Source organism: Entelurus aequoreus, linkage group LG13 (genome assembly GCF_033978785.1).
Source record: "Entelurus aequoreus isolate RoL-2023_Sb linkage group LG13, RoL_Eaeq_v1.1, whole genome shotgun sequence".
Classification (NCBI taxonomy): domain Eukaryota; kingdom Metazoa; phylum Chordata; class Actinopteri; order Syngnathiformes; family Syngnathidae; genus Entelurus; species Entelurus aequoreus.
The window spans coordinates 48,633,854-48,660,652 of NC_084743.1; the positions used below are offsets into that span (position 1 = coordinate 48,633,854).

Sequence of the window (26,799 nt, forward strand, 5' to 3'; positions counted from 1 at the left end):
ATTACTTATGAGAATCTCACCAACAGTCTTCTCTTTATTATATAAAGTACATATTTATTACATTTAATCACATTTGTCATTGCAAATGCAGATTACACACACGTTTATTCAACATAGTAGTCCCAGTAAAAGAAAGACTCTACTGACCAGCAAAGAATGAACAAGTCCAACACTCGTGTACGTGGCAAACTTGCTCGGTACTTCGATCTCTTTCCTGGTCCTGGCACTCTGGTCGTCTTTTGGAATGTCGTACCACCAATACAGCAAACGTAAGCTGACCGCTTTCATCACCTGCCGGGTTCCGACCACCGCCACCACTCCAACAAGGAAGCGGGCAATGCCCAGCGCCAGTGTGTGTGCGGTCAGTGCGGGTAAGGGTACAGGCAGCACCCCCCTGGGCTCAAAAGTCTCCCCTAACTGCTCGTTGAGCCAATACCCAACAGAGCATCCGGCCCCGGCTGCAAGGATGGTGGTGGTGTCCCCCCGCGTGGTGCTGTAGTGTTCCAGTTCTGGGTACGTGTAGCAGAGGAAGAAGGGTAACGCCAACGCCGCCATGGGAGAGACGCTGCTGGTGAGCTGGAACTGGTCGAATGATTCCCAGTACGGGTAAGTCAGAACCATCACGAGTGCTGAGATCAAAACACCACAGATAACATCCTGGAAAGGAAGTCAAATATTCATTGTAATTATGCTATTTTAATCAAATGATAAATGATAAATAATGATAAATGGGTTATACTTGTATAGCGCTTTTCTACCTTCAAGGTACTCAAAGCGCTTTGACAGTATTTCCACATTCACCCATTCACACACACATTCACACACTGATGGCGGGAGCTGCCATGCAAGGCGCTACCAGCAGCCATCAGGAGCAAGGGTGAAGTGTCTTGCCCAAGGACACAACGGACATGACTAGGATGGTAGAAGGTGGGGATTGAACCCCAGTAACCAGCAACCCTCCGATTGCTGGCACGGCCACTCTACCAACTTCGCCACGCCGTCCCTGTGTGTTAACGCACAATTATTATTATTAAATTATTACTATTATTTATTTTTTATTGTGATTACTTATGGAGTTTATTGTGAATAAATTGTGAACAATATTGTCCAACTCTTAATTACAGATTCCGATACCAACCGATACCGATATATACAGTCATGGAATTAACACATTATTATGCCTAATTTTGTTGTGATGCCCCGCTGGATGCATTAAACAATGTAACAAGGTTTTCCATAATAAATCAACTCAAGTTATGGAAAAAAAATGCCAACATGGCACTGCCATATTTATTATTGAAGTCACAAAGTGCATTATTTTTTTTAACATGCCTCAAAACAGCAGCTTGGAATTTGGGACATGCTCTCCCTGAGAGAGCATGAGGAGGTTGATGTTGTGCTACGGTGCGGATGTTTTCCCGAAATGTGTTTGTCATTCTTGTTTGGTGTGGGTTCACAGTGTGGCGCATATTTGTAACAGTGTTAAAGTTGTTTATACGGCTACCCTCAGTGTGACCTGTATGGCTGTTGACCAAGTATGACTTGCATTCACTTGTGTGTGAAAAGCCGTAGACATTATGTGATTGGGCCGGCACGCAAAGGCAGTGCCTTTAAGGTTTATTGGCGCTCTGTACTTCTCCCTACGTCCGTGTACTACTCCGTACAGCGGCGTTTTAAAAAGTCATACATTTTAAGTTTTGAAACAGATAATTTCCGATAAAGCATTTATCAGACGATAATATCAGCAGTCCGATATTATCTGACATCTCTAGTTGCAAGGATTTCAAACAGAAAGTGAAAGCAGATTGGGGAAGTTCCTATGAAAACGCCGCATGTTACATGTTGACAGCCAATGAAGTCCCAGTTTTTAGTGGTTTTGCAACAAAACAATGATGAAACAAAGACGAGCGTCCATGCAGGGGCAAAACGAGCCGAAAGTGAAAGCAAAGGCAGTTCAAAACTAAAGTGGCACACTTGATACAAAAGAGAAATCCTTCCTGGTAGTTTGTGGGACACTGACCTCATTTATTAAAGCAAAAATAAACATTGTTTTCATTTGAGCAAAAAGTGCTGCCAGTGACGTCAGAGCGATGACACCAGCTGACTTTCCAACTTTACTACTTCCTTTTGGAACAAAATCCTCGTATTGTTATTAAATATTCTTATCGTTAGGGATGATACTCGAAACCGGTTTTCCCGGTTGTTCGATAAGAAAAGAACCGAGTCCTCGGACTCGAATCCCTTTTTGAGAACCGGTACCCGTTATCGAGACCACTATAGTAAAGAAAAAGAGTTGGTTCTTTATTCGAATCGCTGGGAACGAATCCCGTCCCAATCAGAAATGCCCCTTGAGACATCACAAGAAATTACGTCACGTAGCTCAGTCATTAGGCGCAGATAGGGAAAGCAGAAAGCGCTCCAAGGTGTAATAAAGTTCAAAACAAAAGGTATAATCCAATGAATAACTTTACTGAGAGATTTGAGCAGGGTACAAACACATGACGAACACTTTTACCACCAACCGGAAACATAGCAACCAGGCTAGCAACGCACCTCCTTTACGGCAGCTGTCGCAACGTTCTTAAAACAACCGCAGCACATACATATATGACATCTCTCTTTTTTAACTTTTGTTTTTCTTTCCTTGTAAACAAAACAAAATCACACTGTATATGTGTTGTCTGTCTAATTATAAATAATGCAGACGAGGCGTGTTGGCTGAGTTCTTGACGTTTACTTTCACAGCGTGCTCATAACCTCATTCTTAGCTGCCGGGTGACGATATGCAACAACACTTTTCGGGGCTACCGCGCATGCTCGTCACTCCCGTTGCATGCTGGGTAGTGTAGTTGTTATATTCCCTAGCTCATAACATAACATCACATCTATCTATCTATCTACCCTATAAAGAAATAATGTTAACTCAATAAAGTGTATTTCTTTTTTAGCTTTAACTTTTAATTTTTTAGCATTGTAACCAGCTTTGCAAACAACTTTTCTCTTCATAGAATTTTCTTTCAATAAAGAAATAAAGTGCAAAAATGTCAAAGCATCATAACAAACAGTTATATCAAATAGCAGAAGAAGTGCACTTTTTGGAGAGCTGTATTTTAAGTTTTGTGCCCAAGGGACTGATTTTATTTAACACTATATTATTATTTATACACCTATAGTCCAGAGGTGGGACCAAGTCATTGCTTTGCAAGTCACAAGTAAGTCTCAAGTCTTTGCCCTCAAGTCTCGAGTCAAGTCCCGAGTCAAGACAGGCAAGTCCCGAGTCAAGTCCAAAGTCAAGACTGGAAAGTCTCAAGTCAAGTCACAAGTCCTGCATTTTGAGTTTCGAGTCCTTTCAAGTCCTTTTAACCACAGACTAATATTTTTACACAGATTGTGTATGCTTTTAAACCGCTGTATTTATTTATTAAAACAAGTGCATTTGAAATAGCAGGGAAAAAAATAGTACTGACATTGCAATTCATAATAGCACTATTAACCAGTCATTTTAATAGTTTAAACAATTTTAAACATTTAACTCATTCCTTTACAGAATAAACACATTTGCAAAAACAAGTGCAACTGTACTTATTTGTACAAAAGTGTTAACATTGTATTTCCATGGCATATTGCATTGTAACTAGTTCCACAGCAGTTTCTATTCTGTTCTTACCTTATCTCATTGATCTCATCTAATACTGTATGTGTGTTGATGTGTGCGTACACATGAAAAACATAACAAATACATGAACATAACAATGAACAGAGTTGTACTTTTCAAGATGTCAGGGCCCTATGCAATATGTACACATATTCTTAATATAGTATACATTTTAACTGACCTTTATTTGACTATGTTTGTCTTTTTGTAGGTGGCTAAAATATGCGGTGCTGCTGACCGCCGTCTAACGTTATGTTACTATGTGTGATACATTGACTAACGTAACGTTAAGTGTAGGTACCTCATGCAACCCTGCTTAAAAAAATCACTTGACAAAAAGTATGAATAAGGTAGCAAACTGCAGTGGACGCAACATATTGCTGTGTTTGAAATGATGTTATAACCATAGACATCTTATAAGTAGACGCAGTATTGGTTGCTGTGACGCGAGCAATTTGCATCTTGAAGTGGTGATGAGGAGCCGGCGAGCAGCCTAAACTGACAGTTGACAGGTAGAAAACAAAGATGCCGGGCTGGTGTTCAGCGTTTTCCTGCTCAAATGAGCGGACTGTTGAAAATAGGAATCGGGGGATTACTTTTCACAAGTAAGATTTAACATTAATGTACTTTTGGTTGTATTTTATGAAAATAACATTACCACAGAGTTAAGAAGGAGCAAAGATCTTCAATATTTGTATGTGAAAATCACAAACAAATCTTCTGGGGGAGGATGACGCCCCTACAGGGGTTTGGTTTACAAACTTTCAGCCCCACCTAAAACAAAATTCACCAGCCGCCACTGATTATGATGCATTCTCATTTTAGGCAAAATATAAGACAATACTTTCTTAACAGTATAATTGTAACCAGGAATAAGTCTTCAAGTAACAATATTCAAATACTAACATTGTTGGGTAAGACAGCATTTGGTTTTATTCTGAATCCAGTGAAACAGATTGGTGGTTTTAGCTGATATAAAGACTTTCAGGTGTTTATATATGTTTAAGTATTTGGCAGACGCTTTTATCCAAAGCGACATACATAAAAAATACATATATAACAATCACTGTAAACATTATCATTTAAGGGAAGAATGTAATACAAAATATCAATACAAAGTGTCAAGACAGAATAAACTCTCTGCTGCTGCTGCAGCAACAGAGATACGGTCTATAAGATATATAGATATCTAATGTATTCATACATTGTTTATGTAGGATATACGCATGTATATATAATGTAATTATATTGTTTCTTCAACTTAAAAATAGCTGACCGTTTTTTCCCCCCTTCTCTGGGCTTATATTCCCAGTTTTGATCTTGGACGTCTGGTCACTTATAGCATATAAGAATATTCTATTAATGTTAAGCAAACTATGAATAATAAAACATGTGTCCGTTATCATAGCTACACGTATGACAAAAAAGCGTGTGAAAACGAGTGGTATTCAGTGAGGTAAAATGAATTAAATGCGCTGACAGTTCATTGCTCCTGCCAAATGAATTGCACTGAGTGGAGCGGATCACCACTCCAAGATGGCGGCCCCGCGTCTCGTCTGCGCCAGTAAGCAGTAGCGCTCGATGCTGCGTCTACTTATAAGATGTCTATGGTTATGACGTTAGCAGTGAGTTTACAGCCTCACTGATTTAACTACACAGCAAATAAAAGTCATGTTACTTAGCCAATAAACGTTAGCTTACATTCAAAACTTACCCTTCTTTGTGCAACTTCAAATGTCGAACGAAGTTGGAAGTTGTTGCGTCTCTGTCTGTAATATTCGAACTGCGTGATTTGCATACGGCAATTCGTTTTTTGTTGACCAAGTCGTAGTTTTTATACCCGAACGAAACCAACTTTGGTATAAATCTTTCTCACTGGCGCGTTGTTTGACAACTCTTGTTCATTGGTTGTCCTGCAATTTGATTGGCTGAATGCTGTGTGATGAAAACAATGTAGATCTAATTTGATTGGCTGTTGTACTGAGAGCACACACGCTGACACGCAGCACACACGCTGATAGACAGACACGTACAAGATGAAAGCTACGGAGCGCTCCCAAATAACTTTTTAAACTTTAGGTTTTGGGGAAAGTAGCAAGTCATGTCAAGTCAAAAGGCTCAAGTCCAAGTGAAGTCACAAGTCATTGATGTTAAAGTCTAAGTCGAGTTGCAAGTCTCTTTACATTTTATCAAGTCGAGTCTAAAGTCATCAAATTCATGACTCGAGTCTGACTCGAGTCCAAGTCATGTGACTCGAGTCCACACCTCTGCCTATAGTGATCACAGAGACAGGTTGTTTTTGTGTTACTGCATATATTTGTTTTTCTGAAAAATCCCACTTAATATACTTTGGGTAACAACAGTCAATATTTATTTTTATTTTTTTATTTTTTTAGGGGGGTAACAGTCAATATTTATTTATTTATTATATTTTATTTTTTTCTTATATAATAAAAGTGAGCTTTTGTTAAACCAAATATTGTGTGTTTTTTTCCATATACAACAACCTATCTGGACTCGATAAGAGAATCGATAAGGAATCGGTTCGATAAGAGGATTCGATAATAGGCTCGAACTCGATAATTTCTTATCAAACATCATCCCTACGTAAGACAACCCGCGTCCCATATGTGACCATAGGATGAACAAATACACTACGGAACTAATACTATAGTGGCCATTAACGGTTAGATTCTACAGCTGTGTTGCCCAAAGAGTGGCACAGGGGCCGTCTGTGGTCCGTGACTCGTTTGTCATCGGCCTGAAGCACATTACAAAAAACAAAAATATAGAGAATATCATTTGCACCCCTGGTGGTGAAATCTATCAAAATTAGGGTGGTCCCAAAAAGGACGGATTTTTCGAATTGACTGTGTGTCGGTTTTAAAAGTGCTCCCCCTCTGGTCAACATATGAAATAACAAGTGTGTGTACAAATTTGAAGTACTCCCCCTCTGGCCAACATATGTAATAACAAGTGTGTGTAAGAAATTGAAATGCACCCCCATAGGCCAAAATTCATTAAAGAAAATATATATATATATTTATAGAGAGACATACTGTAATAACTTGAAGTAAATAATGAAGATTAAAAAACAATTACAAACAAAAAATTAAAATAACTAAAAGCTTACCTTTTTTATATTTGCATAGTATTTATATATTATTAATGTTGTAAATACAAATCTTTATATATCTAGAAAGGGTGGTCCTAAAGAAGTAGGCATTTTTCGGAGGTCTCACGAAGGTAACAAATACAAGAACGTGTGTGTGCGCGCGTGCGTGTTGAACGAGCTCACCAAAACAGAGTGCATGCCAGTGTAGAGACGGCTCAGACACACCATTGTCGACAGCGTCACCGCCATCAGCAGACCCAACTCAAACTGGAACTGACACACAAAAATGCACAAAAAAAGCGATCAATTTACGATGAAATGATTCAATCTGTCAGTTAATGTTCGGGTGAAGCTAGGGATGGGTACCTTTCACATTTGAACTGATACGGTACCTGGGAATTGATATCGGCACTCAACAATACCAATTTTCTGTACTTTTATGTGTTATATGTTATTTTATAAACAATTAACATGTATTACCACTGAGCTGCACAGCCCAGTTTTTATCTTGTTTTCTTACACTTCTGTGTATCATTTGCAAGTACTGTACAGCACTGTACTATATAGTGGACTTTGCATGCAGTTGCAATTCTAAAACAATAGATGCCAGTACTGTGGAGACTACAGTATGTTGCCTTAAACAGGAAGTAGGGCAGCACGGTAGGGTTCGATCCCCGGGCTCGGGGTCTTTCTGTGTGGAGTTGGCATGTTCTCCCCGCGACTGCGCGGGTTCCCTCCGGGTACTCCGGCTTCCTCCCACCTTCAAAAACATGCACCTGGGGATAGGTTGATTGGCAACCCTAAATTGGCCCTAGTGTGTGAATGTGAGTGTGAATGTTGTCTGTCCATCTGTGTTGGCCCTGTGATGAGGTGGCGACTTGTCCGAATGAAGCTGAGAAAGGCTCCAGCACCCCCCGCGACCCCGAAAGGGACAAGCGGTAGAAAATGGATGGATAGAAGGCAGTACTGTATAGACTACAGTGTGTTGCCTTAAATAGGAAGTAGTCTTTGCCATTATTCCTTAGATGCACGTGAGGGGTCATTTTGTTATTTTTCTAAATCTTTAAAAATAAATATATAATATTATATTCATATTCCAGGCATTCCTCATAAAACATTGTTGTGACAAGAGGCCATTTGCAATTTTTCATTAATTTTAAGAAATTGTCTTCCAAACAAGTTGGGTCAAAAATGACTCCAAGCAGTTCCTACAGAATGTTGTACAAACCTTTAATTCTTAGCAACTCTGACTGTCTACACTTACACATATGACGTCATCTCTCATGCAACTGCCCATCCAACTGGCAGGAGAGAAACGTGAGCAGTTGTGTTTGCTGGCCACGTTGCCACTCAATACCTCAATGAAAACGAGGGGAATTTCCACTTCATTGACTGTCCTTGGAATTGACGCTAGGATTTCTTGTTTTCAGTTGTTTTTTTTCACTACGATAAGGAGGAACCATACTTGCCGAGGCACACTCTCCTGGCGTTGGAGTATAAATATTTAGGGTTTTGGCACCAACCGCTAGACTAGATCTGACCGATCTAAGTCTATGAGCATGAACTGATAAAGCCTACTTGGATGAGAGGTGAAAAGTCTTCTAAGACAAACCAAACAGTCCAGTTGCGATCGATTGAATATCCTGAGAATACAGGAGAGTCACATGACTAGTTGTGTTTGGTGGCCATGTTGGTAGAAGGTGCAGTTGACTACAACCTGTATAATGCACCTGCCGTGGTTTTTACAACTATAATTACTGTATTTTCCGGATTATAAGGCGCACTGCCAATGAGTGGGTCTAGTCAGGTCTATTTTCATACCAAAGGCGCACCGATTATAGGACGCATTAAAGGAGTCATATATATATATTTTTTTTCTAAATTGAAAACACTTCCTGTGGTCTACATAACATGTAATGGTGGTTCTTTGGTCAAAATGTCGCATAGATTATGTTTTACAGATCATCTTCAAGCTGCTTTCTGACAGTTGCTTCAGAATGCGCTGTTTTGTGGGCGGTCTTATTTACGTGGCTCACCTTCGGCAGCGTCTTCTCCCCGTCATCTTTGTTGTAGCGGTGTAGCGTGCAAGGACGGATGGAGCTAACTGTTTTAATAACATTCAGACTTTACTTAAATCAATAACGGAGCAGCATCTCCTCATCCGGAAACAACAACAAGGCGTGTCCTGTGAAAAACCGTCCGACCGGAACTCTCTAATACTAAAGTTCCTTACTATACTATAAGTCGCAGTTTTTTTTCATAGTTTGGCCGGGGGTGCGACTTATACTCAGGAGCGACTTATGTGTGAAATTAACACATTACCGTATAATATCAAATAATATTATTTAGCTCATTCACGTAAGAGACTAGACGTATAAGATTTCATCGGATTTAGCGATTAGCATTGACAGATTGTTTGGTAAACGTATGGCATGTTGTATATGTTATAGTTATTTGAATGACTCTTGCCATGATGTGTTACGTTAACATACGAGGCACGTTCTCAGTTGGTTATTTATGCGTCATATAACGTACACTTATTCAGCCTGTTGTTCACTATTCTTTCTTTATTTTAAATTGCCTTTCAAATGTCTATTCTTGGTGTTGGGTTTTATCAAATAAATTTCCCCCAAAAATGCGACTTATACTCCAGTGCTACTTATATATGTTTTTGTCCTTCTTTATTATGCATTTTCGGCCGGTGCGACTTATACTCCGGAGCGACTTATACTCCGAAAAATACGGTAAGTAAGAACTTTACACTACTTTATACTAGGAATGGCAACAGCGGAGGATGAATGTCACATAACAAGATAAAGAAAAAGAAGAAGCTTATCGACTACGGTGTCGGCACGGACTACAAAGGCGGACACGCGCAAATTTTCAGGACTTATGCAGATCTCAAATATAGATCAGCAGGTATGCAAATGGCCTCAGGTCACAAACATGTTTTATGAGGAATACCTTCAATATGAAAATATTACAACTCTTTGTTTGAAAGATTTTGAAGAATAACTATCCAGCTTATTGCAAAACGCATTGATTTTAATCGGGGTGGTAATTGAAAGAGTGTAAGTCTTGGTAGGTTGTGCATCCAAGGGTTGATTTCAATGTGCCAATCTTTTTTTTTGTTGGGCCCTACAATGTGTTTATACTGTAAGTATAAGCCAATGAAGATTGGATAATATGGGGGTAATATGGGCTGTTCTGGGTGCACCAGTCAAAAGTCTGGCAGCCGCATTTTGTACAGTCTGAAGTCTCTTTAGCGTTGACTTGTTGAAAAGAGTGAAAAGAGAATTGCAATAGTCAATACGAGATGAAACGCGTGAATGATCATTTCAAGATCCAATTTTGACAAAAAATTTCTCACTTAAAGGCCTACTGAAATTAGATCATTTTGCGATATTGCCATATTTTTGCTGAAAGGATTTAGTAGAGAACATCGACGATAAAGTTCGCAACTTTTGGTCGCTGATAAAAAAAGCCTTGCCTGTACCGGAAGTAGCGTGACGTCACAGGTTGAAGATCTCCTCACATCTGCACAATGTTTTCAATCATGGACGCCAGCAGCGGGAGCGATTCGGACCGAGAAAGCGACGATTACCCCATTAATTTGAGCGAGAATGAAATATTTGTGGATGAGGAAAGTGAAAGTGAAGGATTAGAGGGCAGTGGAAGCGATTCAGATAGGGAAGATGCTGTGAGAGGCGGGTGGGACCTGATATTCAGCTGGGAATGACTAAAACAGTAAATAAACACAAGACATATTTATACTCTATTAGCCACAACACAACCAGGCTCATATTTAATATGCCACAAATTAATCGTGCATAACAAACACCTCCCCCCTCCCGTCCATATAACCCACCAATACAAATCAAACACCCGCACAACACACTCAATCCCACAGCCCAAAGTACCGTTCACTTCCGCAAAGTTCATACAGCACATATATTTCCCCAAAGTTACGTACGTGACATGCACATAGCGGCACGCACGTACGGGCAAGCGATCAAATGTTTGGAAGCCAAAGCTGCGTACTCACGGTAGCGCGTCTGCTATCCAACTCAAAGTCCTCCTGGTTGTGTTGCTCTAGCCAGCCGCCAATACACCGATCCCACCTACAGCTTTCTTCTTTGCAGTCTTCATTGTCCATTAAACAAATTGCAAAAGATTCACCAACACAGATGTCCAGAATACTGTGGAATTTTGCGATGAAAACAGAGCTGTTTGTATTGGGACACAATGGTGTCCCAATACTTCCGCTCAATCCGTGACGTCACGCGCAATCGTCATCATTTTGAGATGTTTTCAGCTGGATATTTCCCGGGAAATTTAAAATTGCACTTTATAAGTTAACCCGGCCGTATTGGCATGTGTTGCAATGTTAAGATTTCATCATTGATGTATAAACTATCAGACTGCGTTGTCGGTAGTAGTGGGTTTCAGTAGGCCATTAAGAAATATTTTTGAGATGATAAACACCGTTTTTGGTCAGTTGATGGCAGTGACCCTCCAAAGACATGGACTGATCGAACACAACCGCAAGGTTTCTGAGGCTGCTTTTAACAGATGCACCCAGAGAACCAAGGGAGTTCTTAATCAGGGGGATCTTTATATCGGGAGAAATGATCAGAGTTTCCGTTTTGTAGTTTTCATTACCAAGCCTGGAGGTGTTGGAATCGGCATGTAAAATTGCTAATGGTAATCTTTAGCATGTCAATGGCAAATCCAGTGTAAATTAGCATCAAACGAGCGCATTTAGAAAAAACGGAGCCTTACTGTACTTTTGAGTGCCACCTTCTTGCTTTGATAGAATTGGAAAATTGTGACATTACCTCGAAGAGGCAGGCTGACCGAGTTGGGCCTGACTGCTTGTTTCCCGGCAAAGTGCTTGAGTCGGTGCAGAGTCTTCAAACGGATGTGACGCCACACGCAACAAATGTATTGAAATATGTAGTACTGACGGTCTGTTCCAAACCAAAGTACCAAATGTGGTACTCATCCCTAGTGGCAGGTGTCTCATCCTGCCATTATTTTCTTTTCCAAAGCCTTCCTTCATCTGCCCTTTTAAGAGGTGATGTACGAGTCCTGTCTTAAGCAGAAAGATGATCTTTCCCCCTCCTTACATGGTTTTGTTCCTCGTCCATTACAATACCAGTCAGAATAGAAGCTTTATTCAACTCCTCTTTCACTTCTCTGCCTTGTTTTTTCCTGGGTCTTTTCCTGTTCTTGGCAGCTGGAAGTCTATTCACTGGTAGTTCATAAAGAGTAGCTTTTTTTTTTTTCTTGAATAGCCACAAAGGATGACGGGAACAGGAGGGGGTCGCTTTGTGATTGACTGCCGTGACCTCTGACCAACTCGGGGAACCTTGAAGGTTGCCCTGAGGCCTTTTAACCATTCAGAACCCTTGGCAACATTGCATGCCCTGCAGGAATCTATGCCAAAGTTACCTGTGCTACAGTATATGTTAGTCTTTGAAGAGAAAAGCCATCACACCAGAATGTGATCCGCAAATCATTTAAAATGCTCTCCTTTCAAATTGTGACGTAGATTGTTTTATTGACTTAGCGACAGGGAGAGAAAGAGGCGGGACTGACAGTCATGGACTCCGTCGAGTCCGTCAGTGGAACCATAAAGCAGCTCGACGGGTGTTGCTGATGGAGACTGACGATGATTGCTGGCCCCGCCCCTCCTCGGCCATTGTCCAACAGCTCAGTTAGGGCTGTTGATGGACAGTATGGCCTAAAACAATAAAAGAACACATTGTGGAATTGTCTTACACTCAGTAGATCACCAGCAACACGCCCACTAATAGCACACACAATTTTAACATTGCATGACAATTTACTAAGTTCCCAAATAACAAGTGCTAGACAGCGTGTAGAAATTATAAAATTGCATGTGCTACTAATGGACGTGTTGTGTGTGATCTACTAACATCGCGTGTAAAATTGATAACAAGTGCAAAAGTGGTGCAGACCGCCTTATTTAAATGAGGTTTTAGCGTGTACTACCGGCCGTCACCATGAAGACATTTAATGCGAATCTGGCATCATGCTTTAACCTGTGGTTTTCTGCCATGTTGTTGAACATGCGGCACACAACTATAATCCTTTTCTGCAATATAGAAACGCAATCTAGACCAGTGTTTTTCAACCACACTAGTGTGCCGTGAGATACAGTCTGGTGTGCCATGGGAGATTATCTAGTTTCACCTATTTGGGGTAAAAATATTTTTTGCAAACCAGTAATTATAGTCTGCAAATTATGTGTTGTTGTTGAGTGTCGGTGCTGTCTAGAGCTTGGCAGAATAACCGTGTAATACTCTTCCATATCAGTAGGTGGCAGCAGGTAGCTAATTGCTTTGTAGATGTCGGGAACAGGGGGAGGCAGTGTGCAGGTAAAAAGGTGTCTATTGCTTTAACCAAAAATAAACAAAAGGTAAGTGCCCCTAAGAAAGGGCATTGAAGCTTAGGGATGGCTATGCAGAACGAAAGTAAAACTGAACTGGCTACAAAGTAAACAAAAACAGAATGCTGGACGACAGCAAAGACTTACTGTGGAGCAAAGACGGCGTCCACAATGTACATCCGAACATGACATGAAAATCAACAATGCCCCCAAAAAGAAGGATAAAAACAACTGAAATATTCTTGATTGCTAAAACAAAGTAGATACGGGAAATATCGCTCAAAGGAAGACATGAAACTGCTACAGGAAAATACCAAAAAAAGAGAAAAAGCCACCAAAATAGGAGCGCAAGACAAGAACTAAAACACTACACACAGGAAAACAGCAAAAAACTCAAAATAAGTCATGGCGTGACGTGACAGGTCGTGACAGTACACCTACTTTGAGACAAGAGCTATAGTGATGCATGGTTGGTTATGGTTTAAATTCATATCCAACAATTGCGACAACGACTTTTTACTGTCAACTGAGTTTCGTTTTTTAATGATTTCTGCAGGTGGTGTGCCTCTGAATTTTTTCAACGCAAAAAATGTGCCTTGGCTCAAAAAAGGTTGGAAAACACTGATCTAGACAACAAAACGACCGATGTTTTTGCCACAACACTGGCAATGACTGCAATAGCGCGTTGGAATGATGCAAACAGAAGAAAATGCATGTCGCAAAAAGTTGTTAGTAAAACATCTCCTATATGACAAAAATAATGCCATAAAATGCCAGTCAACACCAAAACTATGAATTTTGTCTCCAAATCATCCCTAAATTATTCATTAACTCAAAGATTGAATTGCTTGGCAGATGATACGTCTAATATTTTCATTTGGTGAGAGCTGACACTGACACGGAAGATTGTCTTTCTCCAACTGATCACCTTCTTTTGACCGCGTCGCAGCCATTTGTGCGTAACTGTGCCAGTTTGCACGTACATTCCGAATGTGATGAAAGGTCCTGACGTTGAGCAACTCAAACCTAACTTTTTGCTTTTTGACGACGTTTATTCAATGTTGGGTACTGACGTTGATTTGACCATTGAATTTTGGTCATTTTCCAACCAATATTCCACAGCACAAATACGTTGAAACAACATATTTTTTAATAACATTTATTCAATGTCAGGTTGTGACGTTGAGTTCCATCCATCCATTTTCTACCGCTTGTCCCTGTTAAGGTCGCGGGGGGTGCTGGAGCCTATTTCAGCTGCATATGTTGATTTGACCATTGACATTTGGTGAAATCCCAACCAACGTTGATCCAATGTTAGACATCAATGTTGTCTCAATTTACAAATACAACTATTTTGCAACTTTGTTTCAAAGTCAGTTTAAAAATACATGTACCGTATTTTCCGGACTATAAGGCGCACTTAAAATCCTTTTTTTCCCTCAAAACTAGACCGGTGCGCCTAATGTACGGAATAATTCTGGTTTTGCTTACCGACCTCGAAGCAATTTTTTTTGGTACGTGGTGTAATGATAAGTGGGACCAGTAGATGGCAGTCAAACATAAGCGATACATGTAGACTGCAATATGATGGCGATATGGCTCAAGTAAACAACGACAACATTTTATATAAAACATGTTTGTGACCTGAGGCCATCTGCATTTTCATTTATTTTTTTCATTATATGAAGGAATTGCAGTTTTTGCATCACGATCCACTCTTCCACAAGTGGGGTCAAAAATGACCCCAAGCAGTTCCGATGGAATCTTCTATGAACCTTTGACTGTCAATACTTGTCCCACTTACACATCTGATTTCAGCAGGCTCACCACCCAGGAAGGAGAATTGATCTGATCCACTAAAGACCGTAAGCTAATGAATTAATTCCAAATACTGTAAAAATTGAAACTTTTTATATTCTTATGACCTGTGTTTCCGGACTACAAGGCGCACTTAAAATCCTTTAATTTTCTCAAAACTCGACAGTGCGCCTTATAACCCGGTGCACCTAATGCACGGAATAATTTTGGTTGTGCTTACCAACCTCGAAGCTATTTTATTTGGTATATGGTGAAATGATAATTGTGACCAGTAGATGGCAGTCACACATAAGAGATACGTGTAGACTGCACTATAACTTAAGTAAACACCAACATTTTACATGCTCCATTGAAAATATAGAAAATTAGACACGGCGCTCAAAAATCTATGAAAATATTTTAGTACAACTTTGGTAAGCTATGAAGCCGCACCGCTTGATGTGCTTCAACATACGAGTATTATTATGGTGTGTGTACAAGGTAAGACATTATCTGGCGTTTTGTTTCGCAATATTATGCAAAATAAACTTTTCTTACCTTCTGCTGATCTGTATTTGGGATCTGCATAAATCCTGAAAAATTGCGCGTATCCGCCTTTGTAGTCCGCAGTGAGGCCGTGGTCAATAAACTTCTTCTTTTTCTCCATCTTCTTGTTACGGGACAGTCATCCCCCGCTGTTGCCATTTCTAACATAAAGTAGTGTAAAGTTCTTACTTACATCTGTCAGTAAACTCGCCATGAAAGCGCTAAAACATACCGGTGTAGTGAGTTTACCTTATTCACCCAAGGAACTTTAGTTATTAAAGAGTTCCGGTCGGACGTTTTTTCACGGGACACATTTACGGTGCTGTTGTTGTTTCCGGCTGAGAAGATGCTGCTCCGTTATTGATTTAAGTAAAGTCTGAATGTCATTAAAACAGTTAGCTCCATCTTTTGACACTTCTTCCACACCCGTCCTTGCACCCTACACCGCTACTACAAAGATGACGGGGAGAAGATGCTGCCGAAGGTGAGCCACGTAAATAAGACCGCCCACAAAACGGCGCATCCGGAAGCGACTGTCAGAAAGCGGCTTGAAGATGATCTGTAAAACATAATCTATGCAACTTTTTGACCAAAGAACCACCATTACATGTTATGTAGACTACAAGGAAGTGTTTTCAGTTTAGAAAAAAATAATAATAATTTGACTCCTTTAATGCGCAATATAATCCGGTGCGCCTTTTGTATGAAAAAAGATAGAAAGTAGCCCATTCATCGGCAGGGCACTATATGGTCCGAAAAATATAAAATACGTAAAATACGGTATGTATAATCAACGTTGTATCAATGTCTTCTGCCTGCTGGGTAGCCTGTGTTATTCAGACTGCACGTGTTTTAGTACACGCAAACCTTAAGTAAATTACGCCCAAAGTGTCACAATTTAGCATAATAGTAGTAAATAAATCACAAATCACACTGTCCACTGGTGTCACCGTATTTAAATGACTGTGTGGAGGTTTGGGGAAATACAAATTCAAAATAAGTGGGTTTCACTGTATGATGATCGAATGAAAATATTATTTCATTATTCAATTCATATTTCTTACAGGACGCTGCTTTACCGCACGTTTCCTGGCAGGTGTCGGTGATGCTCACCTGGATCCTAGAGGGGGCGCTGAGCAACAACGTGAAGGAGATGGCGGTGGCGGCCATGGCGTGCGTGGAGGGCAGGCCGTACTCTGCATCCACACGCATCTCCAGCTTGACCACCGGCGGGGAGCAAGGACGGGGCAACTTCAACACGTCCTTCATCACCTGGCCGATGTACATCACCAACTGCAAGGGAGGAAACACATCGATGATGCGACGTCGGTGGGTACTCCTAAAACAATTATTTATAGGTCAAGGCTTACATAACATCAGTGTTAACGACCTTCTTTATTGTTTATGAGGTTAAGAAATACCTGGAACCTCTGGTGTTAAACGTGTGGATTGTGGCTTCATGACATTAGTGAATGACCACACACTTGTCATACTATACTAAATTAGCCTTCAAAATAAAGCAAACTAAATGGCTTCCTTTAAGGCATGTATAGTGTTTATATTTGTGATAAATGTAAAGGCTATGTGTGTTTTATTTATAGGGAAATTAATATCTTAATATAATTATATTGCACCCTCAAATTAGATTGTTGTTACCCGGTAATAGTAAAGTGGTTATATTTCATTGTATATATTTGCACAATTGAATACAGATTGAAATAAAGGTTTGACTATGTAATATATGGACAAATAACCTACAGTAAGATCTATTCTTGGATACTTATTTACATGTATATTGTTTTTCTTTACAGCTCTTAGGGCAGGGGTGTCAAACTCATTCTAGATCGGGGGCCACAAAGAAAAATCTACTCCCAGGTGGGCCAGAGTGGTAAAATCACGGCACGATAACTTAAAAATAAAGACAACTTCAGGTTGTTTTCTTTGTTTAAAAATAGAACAAGCACATTCTGAAAATGTACAAATCATAATGTTGTTGTTTTTTCAAACTTACATGTTGCGGTTAATAGTATTCTATCTTTATTTGTCGTGATTTACACTTTCTGAATAAATTATGTGATAATGATCATCAGTCAACTCATTGGTGTTAATCTTCAATCTATCAAGATAAAACAAATATCAAAATCTAATTACAGGATGTTATTTATGTACTTTGTTTATTTTCCTCGGCTGGTGCACTAACATCACCACCAGGACCAGGTCAGTGGCCTTGTGGTTAGAGTGTCCGCCCTGAGACTGGAAGGTTGTGAGTTCAATACCGAGTCATATCAAAGACTATTAAAAAATGGGACCCATTGCCAGGGTTGGAATTGGGGGTTAAATCACCAAAACGATTCCCGAGCGCGGCACACGCTGATGCTCACTGCTCCCCTCACCTCCCAGGGGGTGAACATGGGTCAAATGCAGAGGACAAATTTCGCCACACCCAGTGTGTGTGTGACGATCAATGTTCCCTCTAATTTTTCATGTGTGTGAGCAAACGCTAAAACTCCCTGAGCATTCAGTGGAGCCCATGTGAGCAACATCAGACGTGCACACTGTGGCTACACCAGCAGCACACCTGTCCCAAACCTGACTAAATAACAAGTTCAATCTCCATCCATCCATCCATTTTCTACCGCTTGTCCCTTTTGTGGTCGGGGGGGGTGCTGGAGCCTATCTCAGCTGCATTCAGGCGGAAGGCGGGGTACACCCTGGACAAGTCCCCACCTCATCGCAGGACCAACACAGATAGACATTCTCTTATTATTATAATCAAATGACAGCAGTCATTTCATTGAGGTTATTTTCTAATATAAGTGTTTAGGCCCACTTACAATGATAATAACAAAAAATATTGTTTTTCATGAACTGTGTACTTGTATTGTTTGTCTGGGTGGAGGTCCTGCTTTGGAAATAATGTGTACCCCTTTCAGATATTGCATTTAGTTCCCATTAAAACATTCACATGTTGCACAATGAGATGTAAGCAGGGGATCATGTGTACATTCCTGCAACTTCCTGTTTGTAAAAAATATATTTTTATTAGTATTTATTTAATATACTAACAGCATTTCATGATTAATATTTATAAATTAAGATTCCTAATAAATGACACTAGAATAAGCACACATTTGATTGGTAAATCATAGTGTAACGACCTGGAATGACACTTTATGTGTGGTGTTGGAGTTGTCCGACTTTTTGTGTGGCTGTGAACGCATCACTGGCTAAGTGCCATATGTGCATGTGTTGGCGCAAGTGAGAAAGAGCGAGCGGCTGCTGTTGATATAACAAAGTTGCTTTTGGTCTGGTTTGTACTGCAGAAAATGACCAGTTCTGCTAGATATAATTTTTTTTAAATAATGTTTTGGTGATGTGTTTATGGCCGACAATAAAGAGTTTTGCTCAGTAAAGTGATGGATGGAATTCATGTCCTCAAAGCGTCTCGACAGACGTTACAATATTTGAACAATGATGACGAAAACTGTTTTCTCTGTCGTGTCCGTGTCGTGTCGAAAATTGTTATGCGCTTATTTTTTTATTTGATTTTGTGCGTGGCATAGATTTGCCGTGCGCAGAGGACGCTCGAGCAGTGTGCAATTGCACAGGCGCGCACGTTAGAGGGAACGTTGGTGACGATCATTGGGACTTTAACTTTAATATAATGTGGTCCATTTTTTTTTACATATGTAGCATAATCTACAAAGATACAAATAATTGCTATTGCGACATCTAGTGGACACATTTAAAACAGCTGTTTGTTTCAGTCAAAAATTTCGGCTCATTTTTTTACTTAGCAAACTCATCCCGCGGGCCGGATTAAACCTGTTCGCGGCCCTGATCCGGCCTGCAGGCTGTATGTTTGACACCCCTGTCTTAGAGTGTTTCCATTAGTAAGGCTGTATCAATAAAAGAATACATTGCTAAAAAGTCCAACTGTGATTTAGAGATTTAACACAAAACAACACAAAAACGAAAGCACAACTTCTAAGAAGTATGTAAACACAGGTCAACTTTTCTATATCTAATATAATAATTACTATCACCAGTCTTACTCGCTAGCATTAGCTTATAGCTAAAGACCAACATAACTTTGCTTTCCAACCATAGGACAGGAGAAAGTGAGCATGAAGGACAGTGCTGAAAAGAAACATCGGATGATATTCACTAAATTAGAGAAAGAAATCATCAAAAACATGATAGATTTGAGCGTAGCACTGCTCGTCTGCACCATGACGTACAGTATATGCGCAAATGTGTACCAGTATGACATATATATATATATATATATATATATATATATATATATATATGTATATACATATATATATATATATATATATATGTATATACATATATATATATATATATATATATATACATATATATATATATATATACATATACATATATATATATATATATATATATATATATATATATATATATATATATATATATATATATATATATATATATATATATATATATAGAACCCACAACAATTATGTATAAAATAAAATATGTTAAAAAAAATGAAGTAGAAAAAATAACATGCATCATTCAAATAGGTACAGGCAAATATTGACATGAAGTCACAGATAACTGCACTCCTAAATGTCCCAAACACGGTGCAGCATTACACCAAAGATGACAAAAGGCTCTCTAATGATCTACCTTTGAATTACTTTTCAATCGGGGTTGTTAAGATAATTTCAAAACAGCGGACATTTATCCATGAAATTATGGAAAAGCTGCTGATGGTGTGTTTGACGGAAGGTGACACCATACAGGTCCATTCTACAATGTAAATGTTTTTGTATTATTATAACAATACTTGCTAAAACTGCTGTAGTTGTTTGTACTACATTATTTTGTATTTTTTTTCATACAATATTTCTTATCTACATTGTTTTCTTTTTGAAAGGCATGTTGCATGTTCAAATTGTGGTGTTCCTGGACATTTATTTGACATACAAGTGTTTTTAGTTTGGAATCTTATAAGCTCGTAAACTGAGGTATTACTGTAAATGCTTAAAGTACACGTGTTGTAATTGTAATACAGTTTGCACATCAAAAAGGCTGAAATCCATCCAATGAATGTCAGTATATGCTAAGCTATCCGAATAAAGCATTTTAGCTTTGGGTTGCAGGTAACAAATAACATCTTATACAAACCCCAAAACCAGTGAAGTTGGTACATTGTGTAATTCGTAAATAAAAACACCATACAATAATTTGCAAATCCTTTTCAACCTATATTCAATTGAATAGACTGTAAAGACAAGATACTTAACGTTCGAACTGAGAAACGTTGTTTTTTGCAAATATTAGCTCATTTGGAATTTGATGCCTGCAACATGTTTCAAAAAAGGTGGCGCAAGTGGCAAAAAAGACTGAGAAAGTTGAGAAATGCTCATCAAACACTTATTTGGAACATCCCACAGGTGAACAGGCTCATTGGGAACAGGTGGGTGCCATGATTGGGTAAAAAAGCAGCTTCCATGAAATGCTCAGTCATTCACAAACAAGGATGGGGCGACGGTCACCACTTTGTGAGCAAATTGTCCAACAGTTTAAGAACAACATTTCTCAACGAGCTATTGCAAGGTATTTAGGGATTTCATCATGTACGGTCCGTAATATTATCAAAAAGTTCATAGAATCTGGAGAAATCACTGCACGTAACATTGAATGCCTGTGACCTCAGGCATCAAAAAGCGACATTAGTGTGTAAAGGATATCACCACATGGGCTCAGGAACACTTCAAAAAACCACTGTCAGTAACTACAGTTTGTCGCTACATCTGTAAGTGCAAGTTAAAACTCTACTATGCAAAGCCAAAGCCATTTATCAACAACACCCAGAAACATCTCATCTAAGATGGACTGATGCAAAGTGGAAAAGTATTCTGTGATCTGACGAGTCCACATTTTAAATAGTTTTTGGAAACTGTGGACGTCGTGTCCTTCGGACCAAAGAGGAAAAGAAAAATTCTGATTGTTATAGGCACAAAGTTGAAAAGCCAGCATCTGTGATGGTATGGGGGTGTATTAGTGCCCAAGACATGGGTAACTTACACATCTGTCAAAGCACCATTAATGCTGAAAGGTACCAGTCGCGTGCAGTCACTAGAGGCAGGGGAGGTACGGCCTCACCTGCCATCATGGAAAGAAAAAAAAAAGTAAAAAGAAAAAAATAATAATTAAATTGTTATATGTATCCAGTGATTATACTAAAGTTATTTTACATTTAACTTCACCAGTTTTAGATTATTTTTATTTTTATTTTCACATTTGCCGTTCAAATACTGAGAAGAGACGGTGCTCAGCAGCCAGTTGAGGCACGTCACTGATTTGTGCCTCAACATGGATTGTGCGCAATGACTCGGCTAACTGCTGGCCTGCTGTGCAGTGAGACCGTATTGCTAGATGAATTGTATTATACATTTCCATAGTTTAGTTAGCTGAGGTATATAATGTACAGTGTATTTTGTCAACAACTGTATGTGTGTAACGTATTTCTTGTGCTGAGCGATCATAAAACTGGAGGCTCGTCTCATAACCCCGCCTCCTGGTGCCAAGCTCCTCCGCCGCAGAATGCACCGCCCGACGGGAGCGCCGCGGCCACACCAACCAAAGTCCACACCCAAACCCTCCACGTGCAAGACCGAGTCCACCCAAAAAAAGTCACTTAACAAGAAGCCAAAAAGTGCAAAAACAACAATGCTCGCGCTGGAGAAGCCGCGAACGACCGCAGGGACACAACATTAGGTACACCTGCAGACTGCATCACGGATCATTCACAACTCTTCCAACACGAACACCACTGTTCCCGCACTTATAAGTAAAGGTAAGACCATAATAACGGGGTTTTTTTTTAATCAAATGTGCTTTTTTGTGTGCTACAGTTTGTAAGTGTAACATTAAAGTTAAAGTTAAGTATACCAATGATTGTCACACACACACTAGATGTGGTGAAATTTGTCCTCTGCATTTGACCATCCCCTTGTTCACCCCCTGGGAGGTGAGGGGAGCAGTGGGCAGCAGCGGCGCCGTGCCTGGGAATAATTGTTGGTGATTTAACCCCCAATTCCAACCCTTGATGCTGAGTGCCAAGCAGGGAAGAATGCTGGTATGAGCTTTTAAACATAACCCGTTAACTGCTGCCAATCAAATTGTGAATAAGATACTCTTTGGGGTTCATAAGTTTGTAAATCTGACTGTGATGAAGTCAGTGCCTCACCAGACATTAACCTCATCGCACGCCACTGAAAGGTACATACACTACCATTCAAAAGTTTGGGGTCACATTGAAATGTCCTTATTTTTGAAGGAAAAGCACTGTACTTTTCAATGAAGATAACTTTAAACTAGTCTTAACTTTAAAGAAATACACTCTATACATTGCTAATGTGGTAAATGACTATTCTAGCTGCAAATGTCTGCTTTTTGGTGCAATATCTACATACAGTAGGTGTATAGAGGCCCATTTCCAGCAACTATCACTCCAGTGTTCTAATGGTACAATGTGTTTGCTCATTGGCTCAGAAGGCTAATTGATGATTAGAAAACCCTTGTGCAATCATGTTCACACATCTGAAAACAGTTTAGCTCGTTACAGAAGCTACAAAACTGACCTTCCTTTGAGCAGATTGAGTTTCTGGAGCATCACATTTGTGGGGTCAATTAAACGCTCAAAATGGCTAGAAAAAGAGAACTTTAATCTGAAACTCGACAGTCTATTCTTGTTCTTAGAAATGAAGGCTATTCCACAAAATTGTTTGGGCGACCCCAAACTTTTGAACGGTAGTGTACAGGTTTTGCGGCAACATATGTTGCCATCCAAGCAATGTTATCATGGACGCCCCTGTGTGGCGCATTATGAAGCATAAAATACCACAATGGAGACCCCGGACTGTTGAACAACTTAAGCTGTACATCAAGCAAGAATGGGAAAGAATTCCACCTGAAATGTTTCAAAAATTGGTCTCCTCAGTTCCCAAACGTTTACTGAGTGTTGTTAAAAGGAAAGGCCATGTAACACAGTGGTAAAAATGTCCCTTTGCCAACATTTTTGCAATGTGTTTCTGCCATTAAATTCCAAGTTAATGATTATTTGCAAAAAAAATAAAAAATTACGTTTCTCAGTTCGAACATTAAATATCTTGTCTTTGCAGTCTTTTCAATTGAATATAAGTTGAAAAGGATTTACAAATCATTGTATTCTTTTTTTATTTACGAATTACACAACGTGCCAACTTCACTGGTTTTGGGTTTTGTAATATCTTATTAATTGTAGTAATTTTTAGAATGTGCGACTAAAAGAAAAAACAAACCACAGGTTGAAAATAACCGCTGGGCCGCACCTTTGACACAACAACAGTATACAACAACTAGACTCTTTATGTACACATGCACAAACACAATTCTAAAGTATTGTGTCTCTAATAGTTGGGTACGGTTGATTTCCTGCGGTATTCACCTCATTTCATCATTATGTAACAGTAATGGAAAAGGAAGCTGTAAAATTTAAGATGACATAACAGTGAGGCCAGCCTCTAAAACTAAGCACACACTCATGAATAAGTGATCACACTTGAGTGAAGAGATTACATCAAATCAAATGATGCCGTCTTCTATAAGATTGCTGGATGGCCAACAGAACCTCTTTAAACATATATTTGCTATGTACTGTGTATAGATCATTAGAAATATACTCCAAAAGTGCTGCCCATTGGCTTTTTGGTTTGTTGTCCCCGGGTACCTTTTAGTGGAGCAGCCCACTCAGCTCAGGTTTATTTAAAGCTCTTCCTTGTATATTTAATGAATGGCTGCCATAGTCAGTGTCAGTGCACACAGAGGCCAATGTTTCATGTGTTTAAGGGAGGAAATAGAAATGTTATTACCAGAAATACAAATCTAATCTGAAGTGATTGATGCAATAGGAGGAAGAACTAAAGAAAAGGCAGGTATGTGATTTTTTTAACGCCCAAATGTGAAAATGAAATCAAAATAACATCGTATAGTTATATTTAGTAGGAGCTAAATCAGGGGTGTCAAACTCGTTTTCATTGAGGGCCGCTTGTAACAGTGAATAAGATATAAATATAAATTGCCTCCATACACAATTATTATATATATTTTTACATACACTGTAAAATAACAAACTGTAGATTTTACAGTTAAAAAAAAACCTGACAGTTCATTGACCAAAATGTTATCCCCACTTCATGTAATGTTGCTCACCTGACATGTACACTGTGTATATGTACATCATTTATCCATTTTTTTAACGTAATTTTTTATATACACTACCGTTCAAAAGTTTGGGGTCACCCAAACAATTTTGTGGAATAGCCTTCATTTCTAAGAACAAGAATAGACTGTCGTGTTTCAGATGAAAGTTCTCTTTTTCTGGCCATTTTGAGCGTTTAATTGACCCCACAAATGTGATGCTCCAGAAACTCAATCTGCTCAAAGGAAGGTCATTTTTGTAGCTTCTGTAGCGAGCTAAACTGTTTTCAGATGTGTGAACATGATTGCACAAGGGTTTTCTAATCATCAATTAGCCTTCTGAGCCAATGAGCAAACACATTGTACCATTAGAACACTGGAGTGATAGTTGCTGGAAATGGGCCTCTATACACCTACTGTATGTAGATATTGCACCAAAAAGCAGACATTTGCAGCTAGAATAGTCATTTACCACATTAGCAATGTATAGAGTGTATTTCTTTAAAGTTAAGACTAGTTTAAAGTTATCTTCATTGAAAAGTACAGTGCTTTTCCTTCAAAAATAAGGACATTTCAATGTGACCCCAAACTTTTGAACGGTAGTGTACATGTTACAGGTTATATATCTTTTATTATTGAACACATCAAATGTGATGAATATTTCATGTACCACAATGGAAACAAGCCTTTTGGCTTTTTGTGCCATCCATTTGCCTTTTTAAAGCATTACATGGATTCAATTCTTTAAGATGTCAATAAACTTCTCAATCAATCAATCAATCAATTGCCTGCCACATCATTAAAGTGACCCGCCACGTCATTAAAGTGACCCGCCACATCTGACAGTGGTTTTCTGAAGTATTCCTGAGTCCATGTGGTGATATCCTTTACACACTGATGTCGGTTTTTGATGCAGTACCTTTTGATGATATTACGGACCGTAGATGGTGAAATCCCTAAATTCCTTGCAATAGCTCCTTGAGAAATGTTGTTCTTAAACAATTTGCTCACGCATTTGTTGACAAAGTGGTGACCCTCGCCCCATCCTTGTTTGTGAATGACTGAGCATTTCATGGAAGCTGCTTTTATACCCAATCATGGCACCCACCTGTTCCCAATTAGCCTGTTCACCTGTGGTGTGTTCCAAATAAGTGTTTGATGAGCATTCCTCAACTTTCTCTGTCTTTTTTGCCACCTGTGCCAGCTTTTTTGAAACATGTTGCAGGCATCAAATTCCAAATGAGCTGATATTTGCAAAAAATAATGTTTTCCAGTTCGAATGTTAAGAATCTTGTCTTTGCAGTCTATTCAATTGAATATTGGTTGAAAAGGATTTGTAAATCATTGTATTCTGTTTTTATTTACGATTTACACAACGTGCCAACTTCACTGGTTTTGGGTTTTGTAAATTATGTGTAATGTAGTAACAGGCACAATAATAATAAGTATAATTTACGTATTTTGGTCATTTTAAGCACACGACGCATCACAACATTCCCTTTTCTCTTCAACAACAACAAACCTACTACTCACGGCAGACTTTGTGAGAGACAAAAAAGACTACTTTGGGACAAATGATGATCCAGAGCCTTATATTTTTGAGCCTGAATATAAGGAGGATGAGCTACAAGTTTTAAAAGCTGTGTGCTAAACAGATTCAGCTTTGGTGAAACATTAAGCATAATGTAGCAGCATTGCTAAGTGCTAAATAAGAAATACAAACTATGAACACAATAACTCACTGTACAATGTAAATTCTCAGTGGGAAGCCGACTGATGGGATGTTTATATCTTCCCATTTGATGAAAAATTAATCATAATCCTTGCGAAGGGTTAAAAAAAAAAAGTTGCCGCTAACAAGCCTCTTTTCGTGTCTTTTTCGCCATCTCCGGGTTTAAGTTGAATGTCAAAGATTACTAACTTCTCGGTTTATGACAACAACCTTCTACTATCTAGGTGAGAGGCATGATAACTTTCGCCAACTTACAGGCCTTCGAAGCAGTTGCAGCTCACCGGCTCAGTGTGTCAATCAGC

At 39.2% G+C, this 26,799-nt stretch overlaps 1 protein-coding gene across 3 annotated transcripts in view; it reads right to left on the minus strand.

Moving 5' to 3' along the window:
* The window catches only part of LOC133663881 (sphingosine-1-phosphate phosphatase 2-like), a 57,193-nt gene continuing 30,394 nt past the window's right edge, over positions 1-26,799 (minus strand). The window contains exons 3-5 of one of the 3 annotated variants that reach the window (XM_062068602.1): positions 16,642-16,821; positions 6,954-7,043; positions 2-657 (exon numbers count right to left, since the gene is read on the minus strand). In XM_062068602.1, coding sequence (XP_061924586.1) covers positions 109-657; positions 6,954-7,043; positions 16,642-16,821 — 819 coding nt within the window. In that variant the 3' untranslated portion in view covers positions 2-108. Of the gene's footprint in view, positions 658-6,953; positions 7,044-16,641; positions 16,822-26,799 lie in introns of all 3 variants that reach the window. The other 2 variants (XM_062068600.1, XM_062068601.1) reach the window with 2 other exon arrangements.